The sequence below is a fragment of the Pseudomyrmex gracilis genome, unplaced genomic scaffold (genome assembly GCF_002006095.1).
Source record: "Pseudomyrmex gracilis isolate BER0280 unplaced genomic scaffold, ASM200609v1 scaffold_108, whole genome shotgun sequence".
Classification (NCBI taxonomy): Eukaryota; Metazoa; Arthropoda; class Insecta; order Hymenoptera; family Formicidae; genus Pseudomyrmex; species Pseudomyrmex gracilis.
In genome coordinates, this window is record NW_018020692.1 from 420,980 (window position 1) to 448,883 (window position 27,904).

Sequence of the window (27,904 nt, forward strand, 5' to 3'; positions counted from 1 at the left end):
TATATAAATTATATATATATATATCACTATATATAATTTTATATATAATATGTATACTATTATATATAACCTGTCATTGCCGCATTAACATTATTGTTCGTGCAATAAAATCTTTACTTTGCCAATAGCAGTACGGCATGCGTGCCGCACAGTATCGTTTAAAAATCATTTCATTAATCCTAGCCTCGTTCTAACCTTTCAATAGGAATACAATTAAAATTATTTGTACCATTGATTAGGTGAGAGCACCCGCAGAGACATCTCATAAAATCTTCACCAACACACACGTTATGTTAAATAACGCTCACAAGTACGTGATGTGACACTCATATTCTTACGTAAGATTCGGAAATCGGATATTTTTGCGCAATACATTTGAGCCCACCAAGCCCTGAGAAATTTGCGCGAGAAAGTGCATAATGTTTTTGGAATCTCGTTTACAACACTATTACACGGGGTCGATACGGTTTGATTATTTTTTTTTTTTTTTATAAAATACCCACTCGATGTGTATCCGCTAACCTCCTCTCTCTTTCTTTCTTTTTTTCTTATTCAAAGAATGCCAATATATCGTCATTGGAGGAAGGATTACCGCTGCTGGCACCACTGCTAGGCGGAGTGTTTAGGTCCGGTGGATCGAGATAAGAGAGGAGTTCCATCGCGTCCACATTGTCCGGCAAGAGCTATAACAAGAGAGTGGACAACGCTATTGTTATAAACAAAAAAACTATAACTTTTGACATGAGGAAATATTTCCGACTTGCTGCGTGAGATGTAACTGCGTTGTCACACTCGACACAGTGCGGATACACAGGCCACAGGCTTACATTTAGCGCTTCCTGACCGGTGCTCTCCCCGTCTATGACTGCAGCGGGATCGAAATTTAAGTCGGACGGTATATCCGTCGTGGTATCATTATTTATAGTAGTATTCGTATTGCCGGAGGTATTGTGATTTCCCGTGGACTCCTGCGAGGCGGGCGGAACGCTTGGTGGACCGCTAGCTCCACCAGCTGGCGTATGAGGAGTAGATTGCGGAGTGTGCGGTGTATGCGGCGTATGAGGCATCTGTAATAACAAATGAGTCAATATTGCTTAACATTTGTAAGTCACTATCGTATTACAACGATTTTACCAATATCGTGCTTAAGTTTCTTACTGTTTTACTGATTCTACGCTATATCGATACCTGATCATTGAGCGATTTTTCCATCGCGTTGAGAGGATCCAAGGCAATCCTTTCGACAGAATCATTTAAATGCGAGAGCGGGCCCGCCCCGCTGGTGTAATCGTTATTGCCGATGGTATTCGTTCCGGAATTTATCTCGTACGTTCCGCCCGATGTGTTCCGATGATTTATGCTGTTATTCGCGTACGACGAGTTGTTCATCATCGAGCCGCTCATAATAGTGTTCATATCAGGCGAAGGAAGGTAAGGGCTCATTGCCTGATTCATATCCCAGTTCATAGTTGGCATAGTCATGCTACCCGGCGACATGGCTTTGACCGTTCGTTTGCAATCGCTCTCTTCCTCAGTCTTGATGCTGGTTATGACCTTTGTGATCTTCCAGTTAGCGACCGAGTCTATCGTCACCTCTTCGACGTCCGTGGTAGTCGGCGTATTCAAAATGCCCCACATATATTGATCGACTTCAAGGCCTTCTTGCAAAGGTGCGGGTTTTCTGCAAAAAAAAAAACAATAATCCGATTCTGCCCGTTTGTTCTCGAATATATGTCAGAAATTCAGTGGCGATTATTTAAGCGATACTTACGTGCACACTGGACATCTCCAGGTGCCTCGTTCGCTATTCAATTGCAAGTACGATTCCAAATCGAAACATTGTATATGCTTGCAGTCATATCCTCTAGCTGGCAGTGTAATTCGTTTAAACGTAATAGGACATTTTAATGACACCTGAAAATAAAATTACGAATCATGAATGTATGAGCGACATATTTTACATATCAAAGTTTTGAAAATAAAAAGAAATAATAAACAAATTAGAATACAAATAAAATAAAATTAAAAAATTAAAATAAATTAATAAAATAAAAATAAAAAATAGGATGAAAACACAATAAAGTAATGTAAATTAATTTGAAAATAAATGAAACAATTGAATTCTAAATAAATAGAAATTTAGATAAATAACTAATATATAAGTATAATATTTTCGAGGCAGTTTTAGAAAAAGTAAAATCCAAAAAAAAAAAAAACAAAAAAAACCAACTTTACCTGGAGGCATCTCAAGTATTTTACCTTCAGATCTTCTACGTAGCTTCTACGCACCTTTAGTGCTGTTTGTTCTACTACTTCTTTCTCCTGTATGCCGTTGTTCGACATCGTATTACTGAAGTTTCTTTTGATTTTTTGTATACATTGGTCTGCCGGCAACAGCCTTCTACGTAGCAATCCGTGCAGCACGCTTCGTATGGTCGGTCGATGAACCAATTGAAGTACGAAAAGGTGCGACTGTAAATATGCAAATATCTGATATAAGTAGACGTAATAAACATAACTGTATTACATAACTGTAACAAAAAAATAAAAAAAATAAAAAATAAAAAAGTAACATACGCATAAAAAAGTGAAAAAAAAAAAAAAAAAAAAAAACAAAATAAGCATATCTCTACACTACAAAAATATTGGTTATTTATTGCTTCGTAGTAACTTACGCAACAGCAGGCCGACACAGTAATCTGTATTGTGTTCCTTCCTGCTTGAGCGACGTCCTTCAAGTAGAGAGGCTTGTGAGAATTTTTGTTCTCTCCGCGATCGATCACAAGGGGAGTCGCGTTAACGGAAACTTGCACACTGCTCGGCCAATTCGTATTCATTAGCCTATCCTCGTGATGGAAACACTTGAGCTGCAGCTCCAGATCCGGCCGGCACGTTAGCGTTTGGTGTATCGTGGGTTTCAGCTGAAACACGTGATTGCTAACAGCCAGATTGTGCTCCAGTCGGAAGGGTGGAAGAATAATGCCGTCTCTCACAGGGAATGTTAGTCTCAATTCATCATCTGAAACAAACCACAGTATTCCCCAATTTATCTAACATGCGTTACGTCTATTAAATGACAAATCAAACATCTGGACAGATAACAAAGACGTTATCTATCTTGATTTGTATCAAGAAGAGTTATTAAACACTTAATTGATAATAAACAACTGGCACAATCGCAAGTTTATGCACTTACTTTGACTGTTGACAGGCGATTTCATTTCGTTGAAGTTAGGTGGATTAATTGGGTCCGGATTCGGACTGATGTAAGGCGGCATGCTGGTAGCGGGGGTTAACGGAGGCGTCGGATTGCCAGGAATAGGACTGTGCTGATAGTTCATATTGCCGCTATTCGTCGTTCTCATTGACGCCACGTCTGTTTGATACTGACTGGTCGTAACAACGGACGCGCCATACGACGAGTTACCGCCGCCGTATCCCGTGTTCGCCTGATGACTGACGAACTGATTGTTGACCTGAGTAGGGGGGACCATGCAGACAGGAACGTTGGTGCCACCGTAACCGCCGTATTGGTGATTCGTGGCGGCTTGAGACGCGGTGTTGTAAGCGGGCACCGATTGAGGCCTCATGTTTGTTGCCCGGATCAAGGGTCCGAAACCGGCCGCGGCGGGATTCATATTCTGCATGGGCTGATATTGCTGTTGGAAGTTCGGTCTCGCGCCAGCGGGATAATTGGTCTGATACTGCGACGCTGTCATGCCGTTGAAATTCTGCTGCATGGCCGCCGGATTCTGAGCGTACGGAGACTGCTGTCGCTTCTGCGCCAAATGCATGGTCGCACTCGGATAAGGCGTCAGTCTTCGCGGATAGCCCTGATGCGTTTGAGCCTGGAAGGGCAAACGCGTACGCTGAAGTATTTGAAAGACTCTGTTAAAACATCAATTCAAATGAATAAAATTGAAAAAAAAAAACCGCGTTTCCTTCTCGTTCTCGAAAAACACACGCCTTGACAAGCTAAAATTCTAACACAGAGAACATCAATATGAAGTATTTATGAAAGATGTTTTTTTTAGCAGCGATATTTACGATTAATGGACGATACATGAGAGATAAATAAATCTATTCGGTTCTTTAGCGAATCACGATCGAAAAAAAAACATAGTTGAGCGTATTAAGATTGTTGAGAAAAATGAGTATACCTGCATCTTGTTCATCTGCATGTTGTTGGGTCCCATCATGTTGTTCATGGTCATGTTACTCATGTTGCTCATGGTGTTCATGGGCGTCATTCCGCTCATAGCATTCATACTGTTCATACTGTTCATTCCTCCCATTGTCATAGGATTCATTGAGCTCATACTGTTCATCGAATTCATGGTATTCAGAGTGTTCATAGAGTGCATGGGGTTTATCGGGCTCATCGTTCCCATAGCGTTGAAGTTGTTCATCCCGACTGGTCCGATTCCATGAATTGGTCCTCTTTGGGGTCCTCCGTACCCCGTATTGTATGTCTGATGAGGCATTCCATGTTGGCTCTGCATCTGGCAACAAAATTTGTTCTCATTGATTTATCACGTTATTTTAAATATATAAAATGTCGTGAGAAAAAAATCTAGATAAACAAATTACTAATCAATTACTTGGTTAAACTGCGCGGGGATGTCCTGGCGGTCCTGCATGGCCACCACGCTGGCAGTGGCGGTGGCCGTAGCGGAGGCAGCTGCTACCATCGCCGCGACACGAAGTGGCGAACCACCCCTCCCGTTCTGAGGTGGCGCTGCGCTGTGATAGCCGGATGATAACGGCTGCGCTCCGACGCCGATCGTCGCCGTTGTTGATGCTGTCGCGTCACCGCCGCCGGCCCTCTAAGAAGAAGCGGCCTTCACCACGATCGGATCCCTGCGCGGCTTACTGGCGCACTGAAACAGAAAGCATGACTCATTCTTCACCCTCCGCGAGATAAAATTATCTTTTTGGAGAATCTCTCACGCGGCGCACGTCGGTGATAGTTATAGAAATAACTGTGCGTTTAGAAACTGCGGAGTTGGCGTATCGCGAATTGAGCGGCAAAGGTGTGTGACGCAAGCCGCACGATTGACGTTTCGATTCTATATTTGAATCTTTTCAAAACCGTTAACACCGACGTGCAATTACAATAAGATATAGTTTTAACGATATCACATCGATACGCGCGATATTAATCTGAATTGAAAAAATGAGCGACATATGTAAAAACACTAGCGAACTATAGTAGATATTTTGCGCGCATCTCATTTCTGACAATTAAAAATCAAATCAGCGTGTAAACGATATAACACGCGCGCTCATAACACAACGAACAATAACAACGTCGTCGATTACATTGGCGAGAGTTAAAATCGCTCTTAAATGGCAGTATAAACTTTTGCGACAAGAAAAGTGTGGTTACCATTCGCGAAGTCAAGATCATAGGTACACTCGTGCAATCGATTCCCGCTACGAACGAATGGACTCCTGCCAATCGATACAGTCTGTGTTTGGCGTAATTGCGGCAGATCTTTATTTCATAATCTCCGCGACGTAGTAATAACACGCCGGAATTATTCATGACACTTGAATAATTTGAGAAGGTCATACTTCGTGCGCATCGTCCCCCGTCCAGAAGAATTTAAGTTTACGCACGCACCTATAATAAGATTTTTTTTTTTTAATTTTTCAAATTGCATAACAGTTTTTCTTAAATTTAGAGATTGACATTCGAACGTGACGGGATATAAATAAACGTTTTTTAATATTTCCAGGAGAAACCTAAGAAAAAACGACAAGAAAATAAAGCAGCAGAGACAGAACACAATTGATTGATTTCTTTATAATATTTCAGTAATTTATATAGTTCACGTAGCTCATTACGACGGCGTCAGTTAAAATCAAACAAACAAAAAATAGATAAAAGGCTGCGTAATAATAAAAAACATTTTTTACGTCACACATTATTTCCTCTTTATACTCGACAAATTATTTTAACAAATAAAATATATCTTTTTTTCATTTATTTACATTTATATGCAACAAATAAATTGCTCTATTTTTAAATGAAACAATAATCGGCATTTTTGATGCCGCTGTGGAATTGCGACATCGAGACGATATCGCGCTGACTCTCTGTGCGTACATTCAAATAAATACAATAATATCGATGTTTCTTTAAAGATGGCGACATCCCCAGCTCTCGTATATACCCCGAAAGAACGAGGAGAGCGGAGCCAAACCTCGGAACCCGTGGTTCCCAGCTGGCCACGCTGCGGCGCGTAGCCCCCATTGCTTTTCTGTGGGAAATGCACGTGCTCGCTATTCACACACCGCGCCGCGCCGAGTCGCGCGCGCGCGCGAGTTCATAATACGTGCCTTACCCCGCTGCCGTAAACACGAAGAGCCCCACAACGGGCGGGAAGCGAAGTTTCTGCACCGATGCATGATTTCCGATGAGCTCGAATGTTTGAACGCGGCTACGCAGGATACTCTCGTTTCGCGCGAAAAGGAAATCGCGGCTCGTAATAACCCCGCGACACAACGGATGTTTAAATCGCGAGAAAAAGAAAGGTTGCTATACCGATTATATATATATATATTTGAAAAATTAGTTTTTACTTACAACAAGAGATAAATAGATTTTTTTTTTTTCCTATAGAAATCTGTCGCGGACTCGCGCGCAACAGTTATATCGTATGATTAAACGATCGCAAATGTTAGCAGTCGGGCGCACATGAAGGAGCACGCGCGGCGTCGTGTCTTTGCAATATCGGATTACCACGTGCACACATACGAGTTTTTCGCGCGAACACACCAATGTAATAATGCTGGCTTTGCGCAAAAGCAGAAACACGTCCTTATCCGACCGTTACCTGATTCTCCGAGTTGCATAAGATTCTCGATTGCGTATCGATACGTGTGTATATATCGCGTAATACACGTCGTCGATGTAACAAACAACATTGTGGACAACTCTTCTTCTCTGTATATTAAAAAAAGAAAAAAAAAAACAACCACTTCAATATCGCGCGCTGCAGTCGAATTGCAAGCAGTAAGCTTTCTCTCCGAACAAAGTACAGTGTAATCGCGCGATTCGATAAGATACACTTCTCTCGTGCGTTTTTTCGAATTTCTGACGATAAGATAATCAGATCGAATGACTAATCAGAATTTCGAACGTTGTTTTATTTTTAATTTCTTTTATTTGCATTTCGTCGAAACGAGAGATTAACGTCCCCTTTTGCCGCCCGGCAACAAAATTTCTCGAGTTGTCGAAGTATTACAAGGTGTTGTTCCGATTACTGTTTACGGGGATATTCAGAGTGACGATTTATTTTCTACAGCTGCGTTCAAGCACGAAACGGTAAATGAATAAGCGCAATAAAAAAAAAAAAAGAAAAAAAAATTCCACAGAAGCGCAAACATATACAACGGACAAAATCGTGACGACGGCTTTTGCGCAAACAAAGCGAACATGCATACAGACGTGCATGTCAATCGCTTGCGAAGCAAGCAAGTTTTGCATTACGCGATTGCGAACCTCGGAGATTTCTCTTCTTTTCTGTTGCACAGAGAGGGAGAAAGAGAGAGAGAGAGATCGGCAGAAAAAATTCTCCGCACACGCGCTGTCCTCGAGACGCGATTATAACGCACGAACAAAAACAAATTTAATAGTCTCTCCCGTACGTATGTTCAATACAACAACGCGACGAGTCCGGGGCACGGACACACACGCACACACAGAAGTGCGTGCGCGCCATGTGATCCATAAGGGGCGAGAGAGAATCGAGGACGTTCAACAGCCTAGGAAAATGTTGGGGAGACCGATCGATCGATTAACACGTGCGCTTTTAAATGTTTGGGAACTACAAAGTTCCCGATCATCACAGACGATATTGCTAACGAGTATCACGGTTGGCCCACGGATCAAATAAAAATAATTTCGACGCGCTCTTTTGTGTCCGCGCTTCCGGAGAAAAAAAAACCAAAATTTAAATTTAAAATTTCTTATATTTCAACGTTGAGAAATTAAATTTCTATTAAATTCGAATTATCGTATCATTTTATTGACCGCGAACGTGTATCAAACACAATTGTTATTTATCGTAATTTTATCAGAAAAATTTTACTTTCGTCGATTCTATAACTAATATTACATGTGTTAATTGTCTAATCGAGTAAATTATTTTTTTTTTTTACTATATAAATAATTCAAAGCGCGTGTTTTCCTGCGTTCGCGCTGCACCAGCAGGTTCATCAGTCCTGTTCCTCGATCGATATGTGACGCGTAACATCGTCGATCGCAAGAGATAATTTTTACTCAATCACGTCTATAGCGCGTGTAATATTTCGTTTGTCATCCGAGCGAGTTCGACGTTTCTCCCCAATGTGCGCCGGGCAAGGGCGCGCGGCGCACACACGTTTCTCGTGCGTGCAACGTGTGTATGTATACACGCGGGTGCACACAACACGTCCAGATATAGCGCACATAAGAGAGGGAGCGATTCGGAGGTTGACGTCATCTACGTCCCACTCCCTTTAAATTCATGCTGAATGCAACTACGACGACGACGACGACGACGACGACGAAGACCGAGCCAGCCTCTGCCTTTTCCCTTCGCGTTTCTCTTTTCCCTACCCGTAGCCGCTGATTTCCGCTCTCTCTCTCTCTCTCTCTTTCTCTCCGCGCTTCGCCGCGTTCCGTCCATTCGACACTAGGCGAGTGAGAGAGAGAAAAAGGGAGGGAGGGTAAACCCCTCTGTTAGATCCCGCAACGGGTTTCTATTCTCGGATGTCAATATTTCGTCAACTAGAGCCCACTCGGCGCGCAACAAAAGACTCCGGCCGTACAGCCGTTGGTGCGGGATGTGAGAAAGAAAGAGAGACGCGATCGCGCGCGCGCGCGCGTATGTGTGTGTGTGTGTTTTTATAAGAGGATGCACGGCGCGCGCGGAGGAAGCGCGGAGCGGCGCGCACAACACATCGGGGATCGACGGAATACGAGAGTGCGCCGGGATTGCGCAAGGGCGCAGCATTTTTTTTTTTTTTTTGGGTCACGTCAGGAGAGCAATTGTGTTGAAGTACGTGGTGTCGCGCGGCCAACGAGCGTTAAAATATCGACAAATCTGGGTGAAAATAAAAAGAGACGATTTTGAGAGAAAATATTTTCTATTTTCCGAGTTTTTTAATTTTCTTCCCGATGAATTACCTCGACGATTTTTGTTTCAACGTCACGTAAACTGTTTCCGATTTCTCACAATTGAGTCGTTCCATCATCCAGTTACGCGAACATTTCATCCAACGGGGCGGGGGGAGGAGGAGACGCGCGCGCGCGCGCGCGCTCACGACGGAGAAGAAAGAAAATAATATCGCGTCGAACACAATCCTTTACACGAGACAAATAAAACAGACCTCTCACGGTCGTCGCGCCATCGCCACCGACACATAATAGCCGCGTTCTCCTCGGCCGCGTATGAATTCTGCTTTAAGGTGAGCGAGTGCGAGCACAGCATCGACTTTAAAATATCGAGAGCCTGAAGCATCGAAAAACTAACGAAACAAAAACTAATAATTTCGTGTAAAACAAAATGATGTTTTTGTTTGGCAAATTTTTTTTTTTTTTTTTTAATTTAATTTAGTTACCGCGCTAAAGTAATCTGCGGGGTATGAATTCTCTCGCCAGAGAGAATTACAGATTCAAATTCAGGCGCGGTAATTGCGCGCACACTAACGATATACAAACCGTCAAATATTTGCTGATTTAACACCTGTGTATGTACGTGCGTGCGTGTGTGTGTGTGTCACGTGCAGCATCAACATTCCTCAACAGCTCTATCCCCTTGATGACGAAGCCCCCGTTTTGCGAAGCAGTACGGAAAGGAAAACATCATCGCGACTTTCACGTGACGCGGGCCCCCCAGAATCCGGGAGCCCCGAGCGCTCGTCCGTGCCCAGAAGACGTCACTGAAGCGCAAAAGAGAGGGAGAACGTCGCGAAATGATGAGAGAGGAGAGAAGGGAGGACAAACGAACGCGGCGGATGCCGATCGCAACACTTCGCTAAAATCAGGACAACGGCGAGGAAGGAGGATGAGAAACGGGGATTCGAGAGGGTCGAGAGAGAGAGAAAGAAAAAAGAGAGAGAGAGACGGAGATAAAGACGAGACGACGAAGCCGTCGAGAGACATCGAGCTCGCGACACGTAAACAGGAGCGAGCGGCTCCGAGGTCGACTCACGGCGAGAATCGTGGGAGGATTCCCTTCTTTTTTTTTCTCCTTTCTTTTTTTTCTCCGTCCGTCCGCAGTGTGTAGGTGGGATTCGGGAGGCCGTGGGCCGCAGAGGGGGTGGACGACGAAGGGAGAGGGCTTTGATCTCTCGGCAGCTGCATCGTGTCGTTATTTTTGGGCGGATCGTCGAGACAAAAACATTTTTGCGAGACGTCTGTCTCTTTGTCGACGTTTTACCTGAACATACATATATATATATATCTCGAAAATGTTCCTTTCTCTCCGAAAAATGCGCGCGATGACGCTTTTCTCCTTAAAGAATACCTTCGCCCGATCAGATTTCGATCTGACATCGCGCGCGGGTAATACAAAAAATTGCAATTCCCTCTTTTAATTTAACAAATACATTAGCGCAGAATAATAATTGCGGGAATGTATCGCCGCACACACCTCTCGCATTTCGAAACGTACTTTGAAAAAAAGAGAAACGCGACGATAGATCACCCACCGTCGTCGCAGCAATACCAAACTAGGCGTGAAAATCGCGATGCGATGTGGACACAGATCGTTACGCGTGTGTAGGTGCATCGAGGCGGACCTAATAGGCCGTAACTTTAAATGACCTCGATATAACACACTTATTATCCTCAAAACTACAACATATCGCGCGCCATATACGAGGTGCAGCTAATCGTTCGAAAAAATTAAGATCAACACGCTCCGAGGTTTCGATTGCTCTACACACACATACACACACACATGTGTGTACGCTAATTGAAAAGTCAATTATTATTTAATTACTTGCATATATTTTTGTCGCGTAATCAATATGTACACGTAACCGTTAATCTGGACGGAAACCAAATATCACTCGACAAAACTTCAACAAGCGCGTATGTATGTCGAACATACAGCACAGTTTTAAACAGCGACACGTGTCGCGAAACTAACTCTCTCGCACGAGTTTATCTCCCAAATAAAAGCAATTCGCGAGTCCGTTACGTGTACACGAGGCGTTACCTAATGGAATCTGTCGTCATATTGTCGTAAATATTTTCTCGCTCGACATCCGCGGTGACGCGGGAGAGCATCGATGGCGCGAGAATCGCGACGAGACGTATGTACATACATGTGTGTAAGTACCGGTCGGGCGCCGCAATTTTTCGACGGATGTGCCCGCCAGGTAGGTCAGAACCTTCGAAGCATTACACGGAGGAGCGCGCGTACTCTTGTAATCAGGTTAGCGGCGCATCTGGTGCGAGACCGCAGCGCGCGCGCGCGAGCGATCAAGCCGCGGTAAATGTAAACGGGACAATGAAAATTGGTGGAACTTTGATTTCAGCACCAACACCGTCCTATCGACCCACATTCGTCGAACATGCAAATGTGCGTACGCGCACTCAGCGCGAGGTGCACTGAATAAAAAGATTTCTAACTGAAAGGTAAATATATATAACGCGCGCCGCGCGCTCTTACTCGGTTTAAGTATCGCAATACTGCAGTCACCGCGTGACTGTGTGTGTGTGTGTGTGTGTGCTACAGTATTTATTTCGAAATATCTCTGCTCTCGTGCGCGCGCGCATACGTAAGGGAAAGTTAAAATTGAATATCTTTAATTTCACTCACTGAGATATCGTCCCTCTTTTGTTTCGCGAAAGAATAATGACTTGATTTGAATAACTAAAGGATCCTTTCGAAAGTGTCTCTTTTTTTACGGCAGCAAGCAGCATCAAGGACTTGGACTGTCACTTTTTCAATTGCGCAATCCTGAAAGAGAGATGCCGTTTTGAACGAATCTGTGCAACTTACTTACCGTACCCTACCGCTACGTACCCATGTAGCGCTCGATTGAAAATGATTTTGAAATATCCGTGTGTGCGCGCGTCGGGACAATATCTCCTCCCCCTCCCCCTACCCCGGAGATATCGCATTGGAAATCGTTGCGTCTAAAAGTAGGGCTTGGGTTCAATGAATTTTGCGCCTTGTTACGAGAGACGTCTATATGGTTAGCGCTCAGAAACTACAAGATCGATATATTGTCTTCCTCGGAATATATCGCAATGTGTGCCTAGCCTTATCCCGTTCGCGCGCGCGACCCGCGACGCCGGTTGGCGTTTCTCCGTCCTTCTTCTGTTGCCGAACCTCGCCGCCGCTATGATGAGAAGATTCTGTCATTCGCAACAAATACTCGTGGCATTTCGAGGTGGCGAGAAGGAGGATTTTTCACGCTCGCTCGAAAAGGTCGCCATCAGAGACAGAGCGCCTTGAATGTGAGCATCTTCCATCACCGCCACAACACACACGTATATATAATACACACACGCGCGCGCGCGCTCCGTCGTTCGCCACAAAACGACATTTTGTTACCCGTATGTAGGTGTGTGCGTGCGTGTCTTATTTGCGCGCATTTGTCGCATTTACGTTACGGGAATAACGCGGATCTCGCTCTTTCTCTCTTCTTTGGTCGCCAGGTGTGTATCAGTGACGGAACCGTGTCTTCGGATAATTAATTTATCATTTCGATCGTGTGTATCGGCCGTCAGGTCGACACGCAATGAGATGCATCGGCACAATCGATGGCCTTTTAATCGCCGTGCGCTTACCGTCACGCGCCGAGAAAATTTATGCCAAAGAAAATTATTGCAGGATATTACGGACTACGTAATGGCGCATAATGCGGCGTGTGATGGGCCCCGCTTTGTCAATTAATAATCAAAGAACACGATACCGCGGAACAATCATTAATAAGACGCGCGTTTCTCTTTCTCTCTCGTCTCGTTGTTTTTTTTTTTTTTTTTTATTTATTTTTTTTTTTATTTATTTATTTATTTATTTTATTTTATTTTATTTTTTTTTATACGATCTCTCGTGATGAATTTGACGAACTCTGGTAGTTTTTTTTCTTTTTAATTGTTTCGTCACTGTGGAAAAAGTACTTTTCCTCAAGTAAGTTTCCTGCTCTGACACAGTCGAAATTCTTCACGGTAACACGTGCGACGCATAAGGCCGGGCGCCGTGTAAAAGCGGAAACACCATCTGCTCGCAACAGATAAAAGAAGCCCAAAACTTACCCCGAACGCAGCCGCAAGACTTAAAACGCACGGTGGCTTCTTTTCTATTCGACACGATAAAAAAAAAAACAAAAAACAAAAAAACAAAGCAGGAAGCGCGGCTAATCCTTTTGTAAATATGTACAAAACGACGATTTCAAGATCTCTTTTGCAACTTTTGCAAATAAAGAGAGAAAGAAAAAAACCGTGTTTCGTCGTTGTACTTTTGAAATTTGCAAAAACACTTTATTCTTTTTAATAAGACGATTGTTTTTTTCTTTTTATATCGCGTACCACGTGAGGAGAAAAAAAATCTCATTGGAAAAAGCAGACGCTTTATAAATATCGTCGGTTTCAAAAGCAAAACCAGTGCTGCTGCTGCTGTTTTTTTTTTTTTTTTTTTTTTTTTACTCGTAATGAGAAGATGAATTAATAAGAGAACAAACAGATTACGCAACAATCGGCGTGCATCCTATCGAGATTACGTAAAGATCACAGTCCAATTCTATACAACAATACAACGGTCGGTATCCAATAATTATGACTGAGCAGAATATGTGCACGATGATGCGGTGAAACCTAGAACGTTTGCAAGCGGTGCGCGACGATTATCGCGTTTTTTTTCTCTCTCTCTCTCTTTCCACCGTGTTTTAAGATAACGAACACTTATAAGTCAATTTGCTCGAGAGAACGCGATATACATGCTATTTGTTAATTAAAATCGCAAACTCATCTGCTTATCTCACGATTACCACGTAAATATAACACGACGATGTGTTACGAGGAAAAAAGAAAAAAACAACAAAATGCAACGCGATACCTCGAGAATTCAGTCGTCTGCGTCGTTTTTTAAGTCTGCCTCGTTTATTTCGCTTCATTAAAACGAACAACTTTGTCGCGCGATTGTACAGAAAAATCTTATCGAAAAAAAAAACTTCCGGCAAGCCGTGCGAACGTGTCCTCAAGAAATCGCGGAAGGCCGTCGGTCTCTTTAAAAGATTCGAGTTTAACTCGAATCCGAATTTTAAAATACGGAAAACGTTGATGCATAATTCGTGCCCCAGCAATCTTTGCCGGAAAAATTAACTATCGATATAGTTTTTGCGTCTGTGTGCGAGTTTTTTAGCGCGCGAACTAAATATTTTACAAGCAGAAATAAAACGTGACAGAGATGAGAGAGAGAGAGAGAGAGAGAGAGAGAGAGAGAAAGAGAGATAAAAAATTAAGTCAGAATTTTAATTTCATATTAATGACAAATGTGCGTCATTAAACAAATCATGTTTGCATTCAATCTCGTCCGCGATGACGTCACACACATTCAAAAGCATGTAAAGCGAACAACAGAGAAAAAGTGACAATTTTTGCTGCCGCGTGTGCTTTATCTTTAAATGATTTAACCGTGGCGTAACACACATCCGCGCGTCCGAAACCTTCCTTTTGTTTGTCTCTGAATATATATGAATATGTCGAAATTTATCACGCGCGAGGTGTAAGTTTCAAGGCTGAAACTGCTACCGCGAGACAAACGGCGATGTGTTTGTTATCTGTTGTACGTATGAAAAGAAGAAAAAAAAAACATTTAGTAGTATACGCAGTTTGGTTTTTTTTTTTTTTAAACTCCAACGTTTCTCATCCTCGATGTGCTGTACGTAATAAAAATGTCGTGATTTATATAAAAAGCAGAAATATGTATTATTAAAAAAAATTAGAAAGTTATAACGACAATAATCATCCATCATGCTTTCGCGCCGGACACAAAAATAATAATTCTAACTTCATCGCACCGAGTGAACGTGGAGCTAAACATGCGATAATTTCGAGATAGAGAGAAAGACGTTCTTGCATGCAACGAGATTAGAACTTAAATATATACCCGTTAAAGTCGGTCATTAATCTTTTAATAATATCGAGGCGATTTCAACGGCGTTTGAACGTGTAAAGAGGCTTGCGTCTCTCGTGTTGCGACGTCTCGCGACGCCGCAACTCGTTGCATTTATGCAAATAAAGGAGTGCACGGGAGAAGGTCTATCTGTCCTGTCAGGATTCGGAGAAAGTTGTTTCGGGGCGTTGATTGGCGGGTGACGAAATCACGGAAGCCGGCGGCCAATCGCTGCTCTGGAAACTTTCCCAGAACTCTTAACCCCTTTGACCGTTACATAAATATCACTCGATTCAGCGCGCCGCGCTCTACACCGACGGTGTATCCTGAACGATGAGATAAAGGCGATCGCCCGAGATCGCCGAGCCCGCGCGATCTGTCGCGCGCGCTCTCCCACGCGCGCGCGTGCAGATTACTCGGCTTCAACATCGCAGCCACGAATATCGCATCGATATATTAACAGCGCGACCTTCTTGTTTTATTTTTTTTCATTTTTTTAAATAAAAAAAACATTAATTAATTTGTATTCTATAAATTTGTTTACTTACTTATCTTAATTCAAGATGCAGATTTCTTAAAAGCTTTTTATCAAAGATTTGCGATAAAAACGCGATGAAAAGAAACAGTGTCGTAAATTTGAGATAACTCGAAAAATAATTAAAAACAAAACAAATGCAAATTTTGATCGAGTTATTTCGACTAAATTGTACGCAAATATAGAAATCGCCGAGACGATGATGATCTCAGCGATCTTGTTAGTTAGTGGAGAGATCAAGCCGAGCGAGATCAGCAGCTATAGTGTGAGCACCGAGTACAACTGGAGAGGCGCATACTTTCTTCGTCGTCCATTTATAGTTTCACGTATATATAGAGGTCTGGAAAACAAGGAAGTGTAGAGAGGAGAATGCGCGCTTAAAAGAGCCTATAAGTTAACGCGGCGATACCGAAATAACGCGACGATATGGTGGTACAAAAAAAAAAAAAAAAAAAAAAACGGACGAGTAGTAAATCGCGCAAGAAAAACTTTTGATATAGTTCGAGCAACGTGCGGATGACTTTTATTTATGTCAGGGTTAGAGCCGACTGTGTGAGATATTATTGCAAGCTAAAGAAGTGAAGATTTTTACAAGGTTGATTTTATCAACTCTTACATTTGCTCGCGAAAAGAAACGCTTTTCGAAATGCGACGTTTTTTTACTTGAATAAGCATTTATTTGCAAAAATAAACAACGTAGTAGGTTTTAATTTTTGTTTTGTTTTGTTTTGTTTTTTTTTTCATTTCGAATATAAAATCTCTAGAAAAGTAACTTGTGTGTCTCCCGTTTTTCAGTAGAATTCGCGGTGAGTAAGAGCGCATATAAATGCGCGTCTAAACGCGAGCAGAGACAACACGATCGATTTGAGGATCCTGTGAAAAGTGATTGGTCATTGCGCACCGAGCTCTGTCAGTGGCGTAGACGTAACTCGAGCGCGACAAATTCTCCGATAAATTTAGAATTGTATAACGCGAACGGTTTTGGAATAAATTTAATTTTTAAGAGTATTCCAGTCATCGACCCAACATTAGTTTAAACTTCAATCTGTAATTTGAAGAAAAAAAAATATATATACATTTGCTATTTTTTACATACAAAATACATATATAGTTGGTACACATTGCCAGGAAGTAAATGATATTGATTTCACGGTTTCCATGAAACTACTGTATGTGATAACAGTGGCATCAATGTTTTCCGCGAAGCAACGTTGTCATTTCCATGGCAGCAAATCATGTGGGAACAACAAACCAATAGAAAGAGAGAGAGAGAGAGAGAGAAAGAGAGAGGAAAGCGCAAAACTTAATTAACTGAAAGTGCGACTAAATGACACGATAACGATTATTCTTTTTACGTGAAAGGAAAATGCTTCCAATCCAGCATGTTTCTCTTGTTTAATTAGATATGTCGGACGAAGATAATTAGCCGTCAATCGAAGTTCGTGTCGCGCGAGAAAAATATGCGGCAGGGAACCTTCTTAACTTAAATACAGTCGAGATCCCCCCATTATCCCGTATGATTTAAGTTTCCCCGCTATTTCCCCACTCCTCGGCAAGAATCGTGCTTGACATGCGTATACGACGTCAGGTCAGGTTATGTTTCTTCTGCGCAGGATCGCAGCTTGTGCGAACGTACGGTTATCTAGAGAAATGGCAGCACGAGAAAGGAAAACACACTTAAGTTATACGAAATTAAGTTGAGGGATCCTGCTGTGTAGAAATGAGCGTTTGTATAGTTTCGCAAACTGCGCGTAGCAATTTTCGCGTCAAATTTTACATCAAGTCGTCTTGCTCGTAAAATCCAAGTAAAATTCTGCCGCAACGCGTCGAGCGGGCGCTAGGTTTCCATTCGAGGATCACCCATATCGTATAGAAAGTTAGGTCGCGCGTCGCTCAAGTTATAATCGGCCGATTACCGCGCGGCACGACGGCGGCGGCGGCGGCGACGCGCACGTACAACGCGCGTATAAGCGCGCGCGCACAACGCACGCGCAGAAACGAGCGGTTTCAATGTAGAAGGCGCGCGAATGACAGCCGATGCTTTACAGCCTTCGTGAGACGCGTCCTTGCCACGATCGCCTCCGGCTAATCGACGCGTCCCGTTCTCGATTGTCGTATTTTTTTTTTCTCCTCTCATTCTCGTCCATCGATCTTCTTTCGCGTGGCTTCTCGTGCAAACGGCACGGCCGAAATATGTTTTGCAACTTCTGTTCGAATGTGTATCACTTGACAATTTGATTGTTCTCACATCGTTTTAGAGAAATTTTCATATTCTTCGGTGAATAATAGAATAGAAGCAAGCAGAATCTTTTTTCGTTTATATACAAGTACACATTCGTTTGCTACAAAATATATTTCCACACAATCACAAATATTTCTCAGATTATTTGTGTATTTAATGATTGATAATGACAGTTTTCTTGAAAATGTGGCCTGTTCAGGTCGAAATAACTCGACAGAGATAAAAGTTCAAGTTTGATTACGAGCTGCTCACGCATTATTTAATATAAAGGGAGAGGTAGATAAGACGTTTGGTATGCGCAAACATATCGTCGAAATTCCATGTGTACAATATAACACTCGCTCATCGCGAGTTAACAAGTAGTTTCGATGATATCCAAGCCAAGTCTTTCTTATCACATCGACCTTTTGCGTCTCACCTTCGGCATTGCGCACATATAATCGTTACGCTTTAAAGTGTAACACATGCGTGAGCGCGCGGACACGAGGCGCGGACAGGACGCGCAGCGAGTTTTAACAATGTTACGCGACGCGAATGATAGTTAAAACAGCCTAGCGTCAACGCAGCGCGACAACGTGACGCGTTTTTGATTAATTAACGCGTTTCTAACGAGAGATTCACATTGCGGCCACTGTGTGTGCCGCGGAGCGGTTTTTTTATTTCCGATTTTATTTCAGGATATAACGAAACGAACGCGCGGGATCAACGTTTACTTGCGGCCCGGTGCAAAAAAAAAAAAAAAAAACCCAGGATATCAATTGCAAATGATTTGATTTCACAATCGCTGATACGTAACAATCAACCCGGGAGAGACCAATTTTGTCGGGTAATCAAATACTAACGCCGCGAAACGGTCAGCAAATAACGCGATACCAATAGTATAATTGTTATTTATAGCGCGTCGATATAAATTCGATAAACGCGCGATCGTCTCGCGATATGACGATATCATGTGGAAACATGTCTCTCCCCCGCAGATTTTATTTTTAACAATCTAAACAACGATAAAAGAACGACCGACTTCCTTTTACCACATCCGTCTTCCGATCGATTGTTGTTGTTGTTATCGTTTCTCGGATTGCTGATGTTAAATTTATTATTCTCGATTTATTATCGCACGCGTTTTTTTTTTCCTCCTATTATTATGTTTCCGGGCCTACACAACTCGCGCGGAGTTGCAGATTGCAGGCGGCGCGATTGAATTCAACGTGCGTCTAGGGAACCAGAACGTTCGATTCGAACGCGCAGAAACGAACGACGAACGACTCTCGGAGAGTCTCGTCCTCATTATGCAACGGACAATTATGAAAGTTTAATTACACCTCACCTTGAGCGCGCGTGCGAGAATAAAACGTTCGAAGGCTGCCGCGCGTTGCCGCGGACGCCCTCTCTCGATGGTCGGTAAATAATTTCACAAGCCGGCGGAACCAGCCGGCGAATTTCGGCGCCCGTATGTCCACAATTTGCGCAAGCGATCATCAAAATATACACATATACATATACATATATACGCGTAACGTGAATTTTTATTTTCGAATTTTACACGCGTCAAATTTGCGTTACGTTGATTGATTGTGAGAGAAACAAAAACACGCGTGGTAACAAAATCCCGAACAAAATAAAAAAATTTTTTTAAATTAAAAAAAGAAAAAAAAACAAAAATACTCGTCATCGGACGTTAGAATTTCTCGAAATCGACAAAAAAAGCGCACGAAAACAATGATGACTTTATTTTCGACCAACGACGTACAGGTGAGATTCGACAAGGAGGAACAATATTACGACGACGACAATCGGCAATTCACGCTTGTAATCAGCGATATACGTGGTGATTACAAAAAATATGTCGTTTGCGATTTTCTACGTGCCAACACGCCAAGGTGAATGTATGTGCCATGCAGGCCGCTCTGACATAATTCTTCGTCAGTTCCGAGGCGTCTCCGTCGTCTCGTCCTTGACAAATAAGTACACTCGCCCCACGAAGCAAGCGGGAGTGCGCAATCGAAAGGTGACGATATTCCTGACTCAATGATATTTGCTAATTTGGTAAATAGCTCCATCCCTTCCCAACCTGTTTAGCGAGCTTTTACACAAACGCGCGACGACGTGGGCGCCCAATTAACTCTCGCGCGCCACCGTGTAATCGAGATATCGCCCCGCCCGATAGCCTCCCGAAATCGGATACGTTTTTAAATCGTAAAACTTGAAACTTCCAAGTAAACGCGTAAAATATTTATATACTTTTTATAAAAAAAAAACCAAAACAAAAAAAAAAAACAAATCTAACGTGACTCTCAATGTCATGTCTCTCAATATAATATTCAATCTCTCTCTCTCTCTCTCTCTCTCTCGACCTTCGTAGTTTCCTGGATCGTTAGCACAAGTGTATCGGCTCTGTGCAAAATGTGCTTCGCATTATCTGTGTTATCCACGACGGCGCTCATCGTTGTTCCCTTCCCGCGCGTGGAAACAGTTTTTCCTTGGTTTCGTTTATTAGCCGTGCACACACCTTTGAAAACTACGGCATTATTATGAAACGTCAGAACGTGAGCTTGCGCGGATACGCGCATTCACCGCGGCGTTAAAAACGGCGAAAAGACAAAAGTAAAGTAATGTAATTCCATCAATGTGCAGCCTGGAGACTTAACGTCTCTCTGCTTACGTCACGTATATGCGCGGTTTCTCTCTCTCTCTCTCCCTCTCTGTATCAATATATACTCGCTTTAAGATATCGGTAAAGCGCGAGATCGATTCGGAGCCACGCGCGTTCGCTCGTAGCGTAAAAGATAAGGGGGAGGTGCTGTACCATAAGATAATCGACGAAAATTTATCGATAGACCGCCTGACGAAACAATCGCACCGATAAGAAGACGTAGCTACGTAACTATACGTGCGACGTTGTGACAAAATTATATCACCGCGAGCGTGAATCTTTCCGCGCGGAAAGATTCGCGCGTTAAAAAAAAAAAAAAAAAAAAAAAAAAAACACGTGCTTCAACATTCGAAAAAAACAATATTTTTCTTGATCAGCGTGTTTTCACAGATTATCTTACGCAAACGTCGTTTTATTATATTAGATGAAGCGAGACTGCGAACGTCAGCTCGTTTCAATATTAGTTTTGCGGCGCGCGTCGTTTCTCGAGACTCCGAAACGGAGACTGATACGTCCCTGAGCGGCTCCGCGCTGTACGCGCCATCGAGTGTACGCTTATTTTAACAAACCTATTTCTGATATTGTGCCACCGCGACGGTGCCTGTATCGAGATTAGAAGGCTTTAAACGAAACCGCTTGCCGTGCGGCGACGATGAGATCGCGATAAACGCACACGCGCGCGAACTTCGCCGCTTTGTGAATGTGCGCGCGCGCTCTCTCTTTCTCTCTCTCTCTGTTATGCACAGTCGTAGAATACGCGAAATACTTCAATAAATCCCTCCTGCCCGGAATCGTCTCTTTCACAGTCTTGGGTGAAAGCTCGACAATCGCGCGGGCACGACGCCCGCGGTAATTCCCGATGGAGAATTACGACGTGAAAGAGAAAAAAAAGCTACCCCGTTGTGGTTTAATAAAATCTCACAAATTTGTCGACCGATAAACACAAATGCCTAATTGCCAAATCGCGAATCGACGTTTTGACGAATGAAAATCCAACTCGACAATGTGACGGTAAAATCTAAATCGTTTCACGAACATTGCATGCGGAGGGAATAAAGCGCGAGCGAGTAGCGAAGACGTACGTAAAAGATATCGTTTCCGTGTTCGGAACGTAATTAAAAAGCGCCGATAAGCTCGCGCGCAGCGGCTCTACACTGATATAACGCGTGCGCGCGCGACTTACGATTCTCTCCACACAATTTTCTGTTCGCTATTCACATGCCGCGCGCGTAAAACTACTAGTTTCTAATTATCAGGAAGTAGATAACACACAAGCGCTTGCCGCATATAGAGTTTTTGGCCGCGGTCTTCTTCACAACACTCGCGGAGTTTTGTTGTAATTTCGTTAACGAGAAGTCGCGGGCAACATCTCTCTCGCGGGTGTTATCAAAATTTACTGCGAATCGATTGCGTTGCCATAACGCCTACGCGCGAATGTGGGGCGAATAATAAAAGCCGGGGGAAGAAGCGAAGCTCGGACAAGGTCGTCGCGTTGAAGCGGCGACACACAAATGTCAAGGGATCCTGACACAGTTTTGGCTTCCCACAAAAGCGGAACGCACGATTTCCGCCGCGCCTTTGCCGATCGCTTATCGCGCGAACAGAGAGATGGAAACGACGAAGAGGAAATCGCGCTCGATCTGAATGATTCATCTGGATTTTTTGTTCCTCTTCTCTGCGCGCGTGCGCGCGTGCGAGAAATTCGAACGGAGACGAAAGATCGATTTTTTTAACGAGTTTTGTTCCATTCTGTTAATCCCGATATCGCCGCGATCGTTTCGCGGACTTTGACAGAGAGAAGGCGACAGAGAGAGAGAGAGAGAGAGAAAGAAAGAGAGAGAGAGAGATCGGGATCTGTTACAGAGCAACTTCACATATTATTTCGCCGCATACCATTATCACTCGCTCCGGAGACGATTTATCATTCGCGCGCTTTCTTACTTTTTGCTCTGCAGACGTATTAAAGAGCTATTTATCAACACCATTTAAGCACACGCTTCTTCTTCAGAACAATATTTCAAGGGAAACTGCGCTAATTAGCCTACTTGTTTACGAACAACTTTCCTCAACCGATTCCGGAGCATCTGTGTGTTTTCCTTCGATTATAACAGGTCCCGGATTAATAATAGCCGATTAATAGTTTCAGAAAATTGTGCGCGCGAATTTTTCCCCTCGAAATGCTACTGGTTTTTTTTCCGCGAGAAGTTAATATATTTGTAAAATATGTTTACAAAAAAATAAATAATTTACAAAAAATACCAATGAATACAATTATTTCCAAGTTGACACGTCTGACGAAACAACACCAAGGATCTGTTATCTGTACGATTTCGAACGATAAAAGAAATAAAAATTCGAAAGACTCGCATTCCTTAGATCGACCTGTTTAGATGTAAAGAACTGTTTGTCTCTATACACGCAACACTATCGCGAGGCGACATCAGGTTTACGGAGCTTATGGAAAATTGTTGCACAAGTCGGAGTAACTATCCTGAAAAATTAGCCGAGCGCGTCGATAGTACATGTGGTACAGTGCCTCGTCGCGTGTATATACGATATTGTCAGTCGTAATAAACGATTAGATAGCCGAGCTACGAAGAATACTGCGTATTTAATATTGTCAAGATTATCGCGCGGCTCTCTCTTTCTCTCTCTCTCTCGGCGTGCGAATGTCTGCCACGATACGTATATAAGCGATACCGCTGACATACAGATACTTTATGACGAGTATCCACGAAGTAATAATCTTCCCGATAATAACAAAGCGGAGCAACTAGTTCTTGTTCTTCAAGTAAGAAATCATTTTCGCAAATAAAAACTTCTATCTTCTCGATGTAATTGCATTGCACCAATAAGCAAGAGATCGTCAATAGTCAGGGTTTTTTATTTTTTATTTTTAAGTGACTGAATTAAAAAATTCTTAGCGTCCGCTCTGCTTGTTATCGACGATTTTTTGATGACGACGTGCTCACCGCAGTGTGTTAACGTGTGATATATTGAAATATATATTCGAACGCAAGAATATTGATTCAGTTTTTTTTTTTTTTTTTTTTTAAGGCTAGCCTCCCGTACTTACACGTTTTGTTTCCCAACGTCTGATAACAGATGTTGGGTGACAATACCGCGTCGAAAGAGATACCGAACCTACCTGAGTGTCTTCGACGAGGTCGATTTCGAGTCACGTGATCGTCTGATAAGTTCTCGAAACGGACGTTTGTGTGCGCGATAAACGAGACGAAGAAATTAGGAAATATATGTTGGAAATATTGTAAAATAATATGTGTAATATTGTTAACACACACATTTTTTGCATGTAACAATATTAGGGATAACCAAATCAAAATCGTGATCTCGAAATTAATTGAATTAAATATAGCGGACAAAGCGATTAAAAATGTGTATAAAACGATTAGAATCTGATGCGAAAGGGAAGTGAAATAGAAATACGTCGGAAATTAGACGACGAGTAAATAATTAAGGTCGCACGTCGGAGATTACGGAACGGCGTGAGTTCAAGTAACTCGTTTATCGATAAAAGCATACGTGCGTCACATGAGGATGCGAAGCTCGACAAACAAATGCGATTTCCGCGTGTGTAGACAAATATACACAGATGTACGACATATTATTGCTTTTGTTTTTCGGAAAGCCGAGAAGGTCGTGTGGATAATCGGAAACGGATTTTAAAGTCTTCGCTTTCGCAACCCACGTTTTGACATTACTCGCTAAATGCAACCGCGTAATTATATTAATAAATACGCACGCTAAAGTATTTAACATTTACGTTTCTCTTGAAAACAAAAAAAAAAAAAACGATTTTTACACAATTATATTGTTACAACAATAATTGCAAAACTTCGAGATATTACTTGTACTTTCTCGTTATTTATCATTTGTTATTTGTTATCTTGGTTGCAATAACAATTTATTTTATTACAAAAAAAATTATCTATTACAAATTGTAATGTTATATGTTAATATTAGTTTTTTAATTTTTAATATTAAAAATTTATTTATTACAAATGTTTATGAGTTTAAACGTGTATCGTATTTGAAAGATACAACGTATCGAATTGTAAAAGTTCGAATCGTAAAAGGCAAAATATTTGAGGAAAGTTTTCGAGAAGTACGTCTTAAAATGAAAGAATTACCCCCACTTTTGCAAAAAGATTCTTTGTGACCGGTTCTACGCATCCAATATCAATGTCAATAATACAAAAGAACAAAAGTGTCAGCGGGGTGATTTACGACTTCGGACTTTTCCCAGAAACAGGCAAAATAACGACAAATTCTCTGCGTAAGACTAGTGAAAGACTTTCAGGTATTAAATAATCTGGAACAAATCTTACATGTAAGTTTAACAAAAGTTTAGGCACGTTCTTCCCCTTGGAATTGCAGCCAAGGAAAGCTAGTGCATTCTAGATCACAAACAAAGTTTCGTCCACGACGAAATCATCACTTCTCTCTCTTCCTCTTTCCTTCTCCCTCTTTTTCTCTCTCTTTCTCTCTCTTTCTTTCTCTCTCTCTACTTCTTCCTCCGTTCTATCGTCTTTCTCTTCGTAGCCGCGTGTTTCGCATCTTTCTCTCGCGCCTCAACGAGCACGTATAGCGCGAGCAAGACGGAATGACACATCTTTAGAACAATCACCCGTTGTGAAAGCGCCGCGCCGTGCCAGTCAGAATATATCCACTACCGCGATGTAATAATGAGCGAGTAAGAGGTGAGAGAAAGAGAGATCGCAGGCGTTTTCCCGCCGATCGATATACGAGAGAGTCGTGCGAGAGATTTCGCGTCGATTGTGAATCGAAAAGCGCGTTTCACAAAACGAGGCTAACTGAAAATATTAGCGACTAAACTAGCGATTGTGCTACTACTATTAGACTACTATACCGCTTCTACACCAGTACTTTACAGATGAACTCGAAACTGACGAGAAATTTAAAAATTCACAGCATATATTTCGCGTGGACGAATTTATGAATGAAAATTAACGTTCGAAGTAAACGCTTTCGACGAGCACGCACGAAAAACAAGATTACAATTGAAAAACTCGGTTCCTCGCGCTTTTTCTCGCGAGAAAATAAAAACGCGATCGCGTGAATAACGTCGAAACTGTTTAAGCTAAATTACTAAAAAAAAAAAAAAATTAGAGATTTATAACATAATATTTTTAATAATATATATAAAAATTAAGATTTTTTTTTTTAAATACATTTTTATCACACACACATACTACCGGTGAATCGAATTAAAAACTGGAACACGTTGCATTAATCACCGTTTATACAAATTTGCTCTCTTAGAACGCCGATATGAAATTGTCATAAATGAGAATTACGAGAATTTTAAGTGCTCTCTCACGCGAAATTACGTTAGATGTTTATTTTTCTATCCGCGCGCGCGAAAATTGTCGACAATCGTTCGAGAAAATCTGTCACTGGCGTGTGTGCGTTTAATGCTACCCGAACACGATTTCTGATCAAATTTTCGGCTAACATGGTAGCAAGCAAAGATGCGGAGGACTTACCTATCAAATAACTGCAGTGTCGCATTATTCCCTGGTCAGAGAGACGATCACGAAGAGATTCGTGATGAGAAGTGTGTGTAATCCAAGAATACGATCGGAGCGCGCGTGTGCATGCGTTATCCGTGCAAGTACACGCGCTTTAGACGCTTTATAGAGAGCCACTATGCGCGCGTCTTTCGATAAATACGAGTGTATCAAATGCTTTTTTTTTTTTTTTTTTTTTTTTTTAATATATGTATGAAATATAACACGGAAGTTATACACACTAAATCACACAGAGCACACTGTTTTGCGTCACGCGGTCCACGGTGGTGATCGACGCGGTGTTGCTGTTGTCTACGTTAATCGTCATCGTCCATCGGCGGAATGACCTGAGCCACTGGTCACTGAAACCGTCCGAAACACCCTCGGCCCGTTCGTCACCGTCCGTCACAGACGCATCACGGCGAAAAAAAAAAAAAAGCGCGCGCGACGACGTGGGAGATACAAATTTATTTATTGTCCACGAGAATTTGTATATGAGAGAAAACGTGTGCGGGACCGCGAAGTGCGCGCGACAAACAGCACGACGAGATCCGTACGACGCACGAGACACGAGCTAACTGAAGGTGACAACCGGTCGTAGCGCGTGCGACTCGAATACGATGCGCCTGCTTCTTCTTTCCCCCTCCCCCGCTTCGTTCCCGTCTCTTCCTTTTGAGCGACGCGCGCGCGAGAGAGAGGGGGAAGAGAACTCCTCCGCTCTCGTAGCCGATACCGGCTGTCGAGAGTCCTTGTGGCGCGCTACGACGAACGTCGGCGATCGGCGTTACTTTTCCGGCGCGGGATTCCTTACGATGTATAATAACGCTTATACACGAAAAAGTACGTACGCACGAAATACAATAATCCAAGTATATCCGTTCGTTCACTCGTTCGAGCACCGCGTATCCTCGCATAGATCCGATCGACGTCGATCGCGCCGAGAGAGAAAAAAAAAAAAATATTTGAAATGAGAAACAACAACCGTGTGCCGGCGCGCTCTTCGATCTCCCTCTTCTTCCGCCTTCTCCCGCTTGCTTGCTGCTGCCGCTTCTCCTTCTCTTTCTTTAACGGCCGTCGTAGCCGCGCGCCAGTTTTATCCTCTTTCTTTCTCTCGCACGAGAGAGACTCCCGTCCGCGGAAACTATATTTATATCCACCGGCCGCGCGGAGAGGACAGAGAAAGAGTCGCGCGCGCCTCAGTCTGTCACGAGCGCAGCGTCGGGGTGGTCGTCGGTTGCCGTCGGAGGCTCGTTATACGAAGATACGGCGAACGACACCAGCGAGGATCGCAGAATGCAGGTCCCGTCATGTAGATAATAAGAAAAAAAAACGTCGATTTTTTCTTTCTTTCTTTTTTGTACTTTTGTGTTCTTTTTTTTGTTCTTTTTACCTTTCCTTTTTTCCTCTATTTCGTCAGCCTGCGAATGCGGAAGGACGCATGGCAGTTAGAGACGAGAAGAGACAGGAAAACGGGGAACAGAGAAAATGGAGAGAAAAAAAGAGGGACGAAGAGGAAAGAGCGTCCTTTTGGTATTTGCGGACGGCTGATTCCGACTGCTCGGCTGACTGACTACTCCGGTGCCGGGTAGCATTGGCCCCGCTAAACGGTTGAAAGTAATACTGTCTAGTGAGAGGTTGTTGGGGCCGACGGCGTCGTTCTTGCTCGCTCCCTTTGCCGCGTTCTCAGTTTGTCCCTCGTTGTCGCTCTTCGCCCTCTCGCTCCCACCGCGCACGAGCGCGCTCATCCCGTCTTCGTCGCGCGTGCGTATGGCGACCGCGCACACGACCGGGTATATA

The 27,904-nt window shown here is 42.9% G+C and overlaps 1 protein-coding gene across 5 annotated transcripts; it reads right to left on the bottom strand.

The window, feature by feature from the left end:
* LOC109856128 (zinc finger MIZ domain-containing protein 1-like) lies at positions 1-26,700 on the bottom strand. Of its 5 annotated transcripts, none has more exons than XM_020431071.1 (11): positions 26,084-26,700; positions 5,390-5,626; positions 4,602-4,880; positions 4,161-4,502; positions 3,197-3,869; positions 2,676-3,019; positions 2,290-2,472; positions 1,772-1,914; positions 1,189-1,681; positions 828-1,067; positions 1-683 (listed from the first exon to the last, which is right to left on the bottom strand). In XM_020431071.1, the coding sequence occupies exons 3-11, from the start codon at positions 4,689-4,691 to the stop codon at positions 549-551; spliced, it is 2,643 nt and encodes an 880-aa protein (XP_020286660.1). In that variant the 5' UTR covers positions 4,692-4,880; positions 5,390-5,626; positions 26,084-26,700; the 3' UTR covers positions 1-548. The 5 variants fall into 5 exon arrangements, with proteins under 5 accessions (XP_020286660.1, XP_020286657.1, XP_020286658.1 ...); XM_020431068.1 differs by having other exon boundaries at positions 2,260-2,472; XM_020431069.1 differs by lacking the exon at positions 5,390-5,626 and having other exon boundaries at positions 2,260-2,472.
* Positions 26,701-27,904: the final 1,204 nt, after the last annotated feature.

Bases quoted from the DNA above. Each gene is read 5' to 3' on its own strand.
- LOC109856128 (XM_020431069.1), bottom strand. From the start codon at position 4,691: ATGGTAGCAGCTGCCTCCGCTACGGCCACCGCCACTGCCAGCGTGGTG. The intron at 1,915-2,259 runs GTAAAATACTTG...TTTTATTTTCAG, and splicing joins GCTACGTAGAAGATCTGAAG to GTGTCATTAAAATGTCCTAT. The intron at 1,068-1,188 runs GTATCGATATAG...TTGTTATTACAG, and splicing joins AAAAATCGCTCAATGATCAG to ATGCCTCATACGCCGCATAC.